The 9,852-nt window shown below is 46.1% G+C and overlaps 1 protein-coding gene across 1 annotated transcript in view; it reads right to left on the bottom strand.

Annotated features, from left to right (window-relative positions):
* Nucleotides 1-524: 524 nt before the first annotated feature.
* cxadr (CXADR Ig-like cell adhesion molecule) overlaps nt 525-9,852 on the bottom strand; it is a 32,200-nt gene continuing 22,872 nt past the window's right edge. The window contains exons 3-7 of the mRNA XM_010746883.3: nt 9,402-9,606; nt 5,661-5,816; nt 5,422-5,544; nt 3,722-3,860; nt 525-2,687 (exon numbers count right to left, since the gene is read on the bottom strand). Coding sequence (XP_010745185.1) covers nt 2,405-2,687; nt 3,722-3,860; nt 5,422-5,544; nt 5,661-5,816; nt 9,402-9,606 — 906 coding nt within the window. The 3' untranslated portion in view covers nt 525-2,404. The remainder of the gene's footprint in view (nt 2,688-3,721; nt 3,861-5,421; nt 5,545-5,660; nt 5,817-9,401; nt 9,607-9,852) is intronic.

Below are 9,852 nucleotides of genomic sequence, written 5' to 3'. Positions count from 1 at the left end.
CTCCGTACAGTTTGTCTGCAGGTGACATCTAACTAGAATTCTACAGGGGCCCGTCCTGACAGCAAAGTCCCTTCATGTACAATACACTTGCTCCCACACACACACAAACACACACAGTAGTGTTTAAGAGGAACTGACAGATGTAATCTCTTTGTAGAGGCAGATCCAAGTCTCACTTTCCTTGGTGTTAGAAAATAGGTGCGACATCATATCTGCCAGAAGGTACATGAGCCAAGATGTTTCTACAACTGTCACCTCCGCTTAGATCCGAGGACACACACACACACACACACACACACACACACACACACACACAGCCAGATATTTCCAATCACACCAGGGGAGCATTTAAACTGTACCGACACGCCGCCCCTTCCTCTTCTGTTTTAGATATAGATTCGCCAAGCACAGCACGGCAGAGCATCACATATACATACAAACATCATCATCTTTATATCATTCGACTTGTGTTGTGATTAGATAGGGTTACTTCGACAGGATATTTATACATACAGCCAGAACTGTTCTTTTTAAAAAATGTTAAAATAAAAAACATGAAGTCATGTTTTGGAATTTAAAAAAAGCGATAAAGGTTTTGTTAAGCTCTGGAAGGTGAGTGGTTGTGGGGAAATCCGAGGCTTGACCTAATCGAGGCAACACGAAACAATCGATAAGCTCGTCACCAGTGATCGTTGTATTGTTCTGGCGGTTGTGGGCTACGACGGCCGCTCGGGGTGATGCTGCTACTGCACGTCGCACGTCGGTGGACGCGCTATGACACAACTCGACTGGGGCAACAAGGCACAATAGTTAGTTATCAGAGTCCAGCTGTGAGGGCTGTGCAGAGGTGAGCTGAGGGGAGTGTGTAAGGCTAAAATAAGGAACAGAATAAGGCGCCGGAGCAAAAATAAAAGTTTGCCCACTCAAAGTATTTTTTGTAAAGTAGCAGACAGGATGAGATGTCGGACTTCATAACAATTTTGCAAGCAGCGGAGGAATAGTTTAAGAAGTATAACCCACAGAATACACAAAGGACTGGCCTATGGAAATTTACACCGACAGACCGACTGAACTGAACAAACATTTCTGCAGCACCGAGAAGCTGCAAAACAAACTCGATCCAGACTGGATGTGAAGCGGATTCAGAGCGGTACAAATCCAGCACTCTAAGGCTTTTCACATTCGCTGTTCTTTGTGGCCACGTTCCTCGTTAAAAAGTTCAATTAATACGACTGAAGAAGCCATGCAAGGTTTCATACTGACCACAGAGAGAAGGTTAATCAAGACGTTGGCTCCTTGTAATGCAAATAAAAGGGGGGGTGGGGATTACACATGGCGGGTATCTGAGGGGGGTGACTGATAGTACGGATGATGATTAAAACTCCTGCTAGTGTGTGTGTGTGTGTTGGGTGGGGGGCGCTGGCTGGTGGTCACTGGGGTTAGGGGCCTGTTGGCAGTCAAACACAATCAAAGCAGATTGCTCGGTGAACCTTGCCGTCCAGCTGCCCCCCTTATTACCCGACACTCCACCACCACCTCCTCCTCCTCCTCTAAGATCTCCAGAGGAGGGCTTGAAGGAGGAGGAGGGGTGTTCTTATTGTTTCTTAAGATCGGTCAAGAAGCAATAATCCACCCAATCACAGGATGAGGTGGCCTGAACCTCCCCCCTCGCCACCAGCCAATCCAGACCGGACAATTCAAAACAGCAAACGGCTGACCTAAATAGAAACTTTTCAACTCTGTGGGATAAAGTCCGTCTTCCAGTTTCATCAGAACATCTCGTTAATTAAAAAGAACCGGAGATCGGATCGCCTGAAAACCGATCATACTGTTATGGAGGCATTAAAAAGACGATAAATGAACTATACATTTCCCAAACGCCCGTTCACATACACACGCGTATATTCACGCATACGCACAGCTGTAATTCTTTACATACATGCATGCATACAGCTGTACAGCTGGATCTGTTTTGAACATACAGTAAGGGCCATCTATATTAAAAAACAAAGGAAAATAAAGAGCATGCATTCACGTATGTACAATATAATTTGTATATTGACCATTCTGATTTAAATCCATTTTTCAGTGAGAAAGTCCAGAAAGTAGAATTCATAAAAGTTTTTTTTTTTTTTTTTTTTTTTTTTTGTAATTGTATTTGATAAAAAGTTAATGTGCTCTGTTGTGATTCCAGTACGACTCAATCTCCCTTCTAAGCACCACAGCAGAGCCAGGTCTTCATAAGAGGAGTAACACTCCCATTTGTAAATAATGTGGAGCTAAAAGTCGGGCGAGTCAGCCCCATCCCAGCTCCTGCTCCGTCTTCATTGGCTTGTGTCCTACTCCCTTCCTCTGTTCCCTCCCCTTCGTTGCACGGTCCCTTCCCCGAGAAGAAGAGGCCAGGCTAGACGATTGAGCCGTCCCTGTTCTGGGCAGGAATCATGACGGGGATGCCCCCCATGCGGCTGAGGTTGGGGCCGGCCATCTTGACGGCGTTGGGCGGTGGCAGAGGGACTTGGCTCGGAGGCCTCTCGTACTCCTCCGATGAGGGGATCTTGTCGTACTGGGGCTTCAGGGCGTACTCGTGCAGATTGGAGGGCGACATGGAGCCCAGGGAGGAGCGCTGGCTGCCCACGGTGAAGCTGCGCGCCGTCGAAACGCGGCTCTTGGGAGGGGGCACGTCCTCCCTGAGAGGAAACAGAGCACATTCAGACTGTGAGACGAAAGCTGTAAACTCACTTTTAAGTAACTTACCTGAATGTCAAGTCAGAGAAATTGAATATGGGAAATGATTTTCTCAGGTGCTATAAACCATAATGAAGTTTGATGATACAGACGTATAAAAAAAGTCAGGAAAGTCTGGCACTTGCTGCTCACAGTGAGGAAAACAATGAATACTTAAGGAGTCTGCAAGAGTCATTTCAAGAGCGAAACATGATCGGACTCAATAAAGAGGGACAAATAATTGGAGTTGTACCGTTTGATTTGCTGCGGCAGTGCCTGCGCCGCGCTGCTCAGACACACTGACTGTGTAATAGCCTGTAGAGGTTGAGCTGAGCAACCAAATAACAGCTATGCCCTCTACTCCCTTTGCCATCACATTAACAACTAATAAGCAGCAATAATCCAGTTAAATGCTCAATCAAACGGAGCCTGAGGGGCCAGGGCTTGTTTAGTCCATAGCTTTATGTTGTCGTGTTTCAGCGAGTGTGTGCACGCCTGTGTATACGAGACAGGACCGGCGGTCTAATCCTCTTTGTCCTGCAGCATGAGCAGTGTCACATTGTGGTCTTAGACAGATTCAGTCCGCATCAGAGTGATAGTAAGCCCAGGGGTTGTACAGAGCCCGTGGGCCGGATGGAGAGTTGGATGGCTGTGCAGAGGGCGGGGGCGGGCGGGCGGTGGAGTGGGTTGGATGGGCAGCCAGCGGCAGACATGACACAGGATCGACAGAGCAAACAAAGCTTTCAAACTGATTACCACAGCTGTTTATTTGAGGAGGGGTAAAAAAAAGGAAAACGCTGATGGAGAAAAACCATTTTCATGGTCGTTGGGGCTGTTGGAGACGTGTTGTTGTGCGTGTGTGTGTGTGTGAGTCTGAGATGACCACGGGTCGAACCGCACGGTAAATATATTCCGGTATAATACAACAGTAGACATTCCCCCATCAGGAGGCGGCTTCGGGTATCTCGTCTCACTGATGTCGTTTTCCTGAGCGTACCTGATCTCGTTGCAGATCTCCTTCTCGTACTTCTTCCTGTGACGGGCGCGGCAGCAGCAGAAGAGGATGATGGCGATAATGATGAGGATCAGGAGCACGGCAATTATGGCTATCGCGATGATGCCTGCGGTGTTGGGGGCTGGACGACACAAGGAAGAGAAGGGTTGAAGGGTTTGGTAAATGCATGTGGGTCGCAATGACTTAACCATAAGTAAAGGTCTGCGTCCAACAAAGACCTCAAAATATAGTGCTGCATTATTTTCAAAGTGGCACCTTGACCTCTTTGACTCGGTGCTTGTGGCTTTTTTTTTTTTTTTTTTACCATGTAGCACCTTTTCTTAGCTAATCAAGCTGAAAAAAGTTAAACATTTCTAAAGTGTAATCACCAATGTCACTCAAGAGATCCTCCAACCACTGAGACGCAAATTATACCGTCTACGTCTGCACCGCCGCAGGTGTCTGTGTTATGTAAATGTCATTTACATGTGTATGTTTACACCAAATCTAATTTAAAATAGAAACACGACCTGTTTTGGGGCATAGCTGTCCCTAAAGAATGAGTCTGAAACTGAAGCGGGATCAAGAATAAGTACCTCTGGGCACATCCTGCAGTAACGAGACCAAATAATGCACGGTGTACTAAAAACAACACTCAAGTGTCCACGTTTCATTTCACTGTCGGCAGCACTGGGAAGACTGCTCAGTTATTACACTGCCACTCTGCCTGCTGAAGTCCATTTATTTTCTATATTTAGCTGTGATAAACTGTCGGGATTTTATTGCAGTCACCTTCATCTGCTATTTGTCGCTGAGGAGATATTGAGAACTACTGCTGGGGCTGTGTGTGTGTGTGTGAGCGCTGATAGATGTAGCACCAGTACAGATACAGGAAAAAAGTGTGTTTGCACTGTACAAATTAATAGATCTCAGATGCACTAATTTAGCCTGAACGGTTATTAAGGCAGCACATACTGTATGTATATTAACTAGGTCAATTAATTACCCGACAGAAAACGAATCAGCAATAATCTGCCGTCTTTTTGACCGAATGCAAAACATCTGATGGTTCCAGCTTCTAACACAACCGTGAGCCTCAGAAACTGAGATTGTTTTATAAACCAAGGAATTAACCGATTAAACTGAGAAAATAACTGGCAGATGAATCGATAAAAGTTAGTTAGTTGGACTATCGGCTGCATTGCCATGAAACCTGACACAGTCGCTCATGTCCTCTCTCTCTCCTTGGTGATGTTCTGACTTCTCTTTCAGCGCTGTATCAGGTCAATATTTAAATTTGTTTGATACATTGTTTCAAATACTTGCCGACTTCCCATCAGCTTTGGCTGTGGTTTGTGTTTTGAGGTAGCAAATATTATATAGACGTTATACCTACTGCACATCACCATGTTAGCACTGTCAGCGTCCTTTCAGTATAGTATAGTATAGTTTCAAGGAGCTGCCAGCACGGCAATATCTCAATATTACCTCATGATTCTACCACTGTCAATTATTAGTTGGTTTGTTATTGTAAACTCTTGTTAGCTGGATACATGTTGGTACTCTTGAAAGCACAAAATGTGACTGTACAAACAGGGAGCTGAAAGAAAAGGATCTATATTTATATTTAACAGCGTTTGTACAACAGTAAAAACATTAACGGCGAGCTGGCAGAACGCCGGGTTAGTGAGTTGGGTACTCACGGGGTGTCACGTTGAGATGAAGTATACATTCCTCAGTGCCAACGCGGTTGCTGGCAGTGCAGCGGTAGGTGCCAGATGTGCTGGCAGATGCGTTCCTCACGTTAATGGTGCCTCCCACAGGATCTGCAGTGAGGGCAAAGGAACATCGATGAAAAAAGATGACAGCGTTAAACAGAAACAGGACCTGTGTGTGGGACTCGAAAAAACTGTGTCTCTGTGCTTGTGAAAGGCTCCATTACCCAGCACAGCGGAGGCGGGAAGCAGCTTGTTGCCACTGGTCTTCTCCCAGCTGTATTGCAGGGGGCTAGTGCCCTCGTTAGAGATGCACCTCAGCACGATGTCTTTGCCTTCTTGTGCAGGGCCTTCGGTGTAGCACCTGGGCTTGGATGGCTTCACTGTGGGGAGAAAAACAAACAGAGGACGGTGAGTGAAAGAGGTGAAAAATAGCCGAGACAACCAGGTGGCCACATTAGCTTCGAACAACACAGTCCTCCTGAGTGCCACCCTGTTATTTTCCAATTTTTCATGTTGTGGGCAATTTGTGTGTCTGCGTATTGTGTGTTGCTATCGTTGATTTCCTCCTCTGCTCAAAGCAGCAGTCATCGGCGTAATGAGAGCAGTAATCAGAGTAATTGATACAGCTGCTGTTATTACAGGAGCTGTCACTCAGGATAATCGCGAGGAAGAAAGGGGCTATGTGCCATCGTGCGCACAAAAACACACATGCACGTAGGTAGCGTTCAGGGTTAATGACGGAGGCGAAGCGTTCTGTCTTAAAGCCGAAAGTACGCAAACACTCCCCGGTCAGTCGGATTGTTGGCAGGAGATGAGATGGGGGATTCGAAAAACAAACAGAGCTCCAAATTAAAAGCAGACCGACTTCAGTGAAACTCAGACACGCTGTCAGCCAGCCAGGCGAGGAGGGAGAGAGGGAAAAGAAAGAGAGAGAGAGAGACTATGATGGGTAACAATCCAAGTCTGTGTTCACTGACAGAAAGCTGACATCATGGTGTGGTAATAACGGGTTCTGGAGTGGGGCTCTCCAGATCTGAACCAGGTGTCAGGCGGGAGAGGCGAGCTTAGCGGGCATAACCGTAAGGATTAACAGTAGACTGACAGTACTGAGTGCTCCTACTAATCTAATAAACACACATGAGGTCAGGGTGGCGGGGGTAAAACAGAGAGCGGGGAAGAGAGCAAAAAAAAAATTAAGCGAGCGCTGATGGACAGATGGTGGAGTGATGGGGGCCAAGGCTGTACAGATCCTCGCTCATTGGCCTGCACCTACACACACATTCACGCGCCGCGCAGTAAATGTCAGAGAGCTATGACATTTTGAATGCGTCTTTTAAAAGGTGAAAGTCAACTCGACGCCGCGTCCGAGTCGGCTGCAACGCGCGGCTCGTCGTCGTATTAGGACCGCTGTCGGATGAGCAGATTTATTTGTTTGAAAGATGAGGTCGAAGAAGAAGGTGACGGAGGCTGGAGGAGCACGGAGAGATAAAGGGCAGAGCGATACAGCCAACCCCGACGCTGGTAAACGAACAATGAATGGAGATTTATGAGTTGCACAAGGCTATCTCGTGGACGAGATAAGTACAAAGGGATTGCTCGACTGTGGTATTTATTGCGGTCAGGAGGTGCACAACAGTGTTGCCTGATTGTCGAATGGTAAAGTGAAACATAAGCGACTAGTGGGAACTGAAGCCAGGCGTACAGAATTAAAAGAGACTGGCTGTTGAGACCCAGGATTGTCCGCACTTCAGGCAGGCAGAGCTGAGTGATTGGCTGCTGAGAGAATAGGTGGAGTCGAGTCAGAAACAGTTGCTGACATGCGGTGCTGAACTGCAGGTGGCTACTCTCCTCCTGTTAACTTCAATGTCCTGCCGCCACCAGAGGAGAATACACAACGAGGGACGCTCCTGTACGCTACCTGGACATCATGTATACTGCAGGTGTCAGCATGTGCGTGTGCCCACATATGGCAGTGTTTGTGACAAGCACCCCAGTGTATAAACTGAGGCGTGTTTACGTTAGTGCACACACGTGTGCACGCTCGTCCTCCGCCGGGTTCATGGGGCCGTTCACCTCTTGACAAGATCAGCCTGGAGGTAAAATGCAGAGCAGGCAGGATGTCATTGTTTCTTTGCTAAGAACACCACTGCCCCTAGCAGCTTCTCTACCCTGCCATGCACGAACACACGCGATACATATGTTTAAAAAAATACTTAAACACTTAAAGAGAACAAATGGGTGGAACGCACAGAAATAGAACGACATATGGCTATTTTTATACCGCGTGTAACTGCCAAACATAAAGCCTGCAGGCCAGAACCAGCGTCCAATCTGGCCCAGTGTACGTGACTGTGCAAAGAAAACTGCCGTAAGTCATTACTTCCAATTATTCAATAGAATACAGTGCTGTCCATTGGACAAAGAAAGAACAATCAATCACAGTCTTTGCATAGAGACTGTGACGTGGCTGCATGAACGTCCATGACGAGACATTTTCATATTCTTTCTCTGTCCAAAGGTCAACAAAAGAAACTGAAATTTGTTCAGTGTCTACATACATACATGTAAATACATACACTCAGCATGTGGAGACAGACTGTGTTCATCATCATCTGTTTTATAAATGTACGGCTCGTTAATTGTTTCAGAACGTACTTCTTAAATGAAGGGAACCATTAGGATGTGCTGTTATTTGCAGCGGCTGTTATGTGACTCATGAACTAAAATGTTTTCGACACCCCTCTGTTGCTAAACGATGAGAACTTACACGACCTCATCCTCTGTGGCTAGTTTCTTTTTGACGCTGCGTTGGGTAATAAGGGAGGTTTGATGCAATGCATGGACTCGAACAATGTCATCAACCAAAAATAAAAATATAAATAGTACTGACAAATCAGACAGCTGAGGAGTAACAGGAATGTGTGGAGAGAGAGAGATGGGCGGGAAAGAGCCACAGGTCAGATTAGAAGGACTGAGTCTTTGTACTGACCCCTCCTTTTTAAAAATGTTGCTTCTGGTCAGATCAATCTTTAGGCTTTGTTAGTGGTGTAGTCATAATTAATGATCCGGTTTTCTGCAGCCATTCATCTTTTTATTTAGAGAGCTGCTTTGTGGCTCCACAACAAGACTACCGAGGAACCTGTTTGTTTTCTCAGTCGCTCATGTCTTTCTGGCTGAGCTGGTCGGTACAGTGCAGTCACTTTCTGTACACATGTCAAAAAAAGAACAGCAGCCATGTCACGAAACCGGCCGTGTGTTTAGAAAGGAGAAACTATTTTGATAACGCGGCAGCGATAAGAGCACAACACAGTCACCGCACGTGGGTTGTTTTTTTCCCCGTATGCAAATACCAGGCTGGGTTTCGGGAGGCGATTCACTTTCGACATCATTTAGTCAGCTGACCGATCAGCGAGGCCACTGTGTGCGAGCGTGTGTTTGCCTAGGGAGTGAATCATCTGACTTATACAACTCGGATGTGTCACTCGTCTCACCCTGTGTTATAAATTAAAAATAGAGTGCTGGACTCTTTTTTTTTTTTTTAAAGACAGGGTGACATTGTTTACTTTGACATTGATCTGTCACAGCCTTGTTTAATTATATGTTATCGTTTTACACTGTAAATATTATAGGAATATAGTTAATGTTGTGAGCTGTTATTAAAAGAGAGAGAGAGAAGAGAAATAAAATCATCAAGACTAAAAAAAATATAAATCATGTCTGTGGTATTTAGTGAAACAATCAGGATTATCTTTTCAGACAGAGCATGTAGGGTGAATACAGAACTGTGTCACAAAGTGGCCAATGCTCTGCAGCCTCTGGGAAGGTTATGCACTTGATTTTTTAGAAAGGGTTACATCAAAACAGCCGAGGAGGGCAAAGGGCGTATGATTTAGTGCAGAGAGAAAAAGAGAAAGAGAGAATTCACTCTGTTACCACGAGTTTGCTCGCTGGTTTCTTCCACTCACCCATGACGATCAGCAGCATCTTCCTGCTGCGGATCCCGGGAGCCTTCTTCACTTTGCACTGGTAGGTGCCCGAGTCGGTCGACTTCAGCCCCGTCAGATTAATGGAGGCGTCGCCGTTTTTGGGGTCGGCTGCGTTGAAGTGGACCCGGCCCTTCATAGGCTCGTAGTAGTCCTCGTAGGCCCTGTCGCCGGAGTATATGATCACCTGGGAAAAAAGAGGAATTAAGTAGTTAAAGCTACTTAGAATGATGTTTGTGAAAATAAAAACAGAGGCCTTGGAATAACAGCTGTGTGCTTTTCTCAAAGTAAAAGGCCGCGCTCGCTGATCCAAGCTAAATATATGGCAGAGAGAAAGCACCCCTCTCTTTTATCTCTGCGATGCCCTTCAGCCTGCCAGCCGGCGCTTTGCTGCCCTTTTCTGTGCTTAAGAGGAATGAAGGTAGAGCAAACA

This window comes from Larimichthys crocea, chromosome XXII (genome assembly GCF_000972845.2).
Source record: "Larimichthys crocea isolate SSNF chromosome XXII, L_crocea_2.0, whole genome shotgun sequence".
In the NCBI taxonomy this organism is placed as follows: domain Eukaryota; kingdom Metazoa; phylum Chordata; class Actinopteri; family Sciaenidae; genus Larimichthys; species Larimichthys crocea.
The sequence above is the reverse complement of the archived record's forward strand: the minus strand, read 5'-3'. Positions and strand labels throughout refer to the sequence as shown.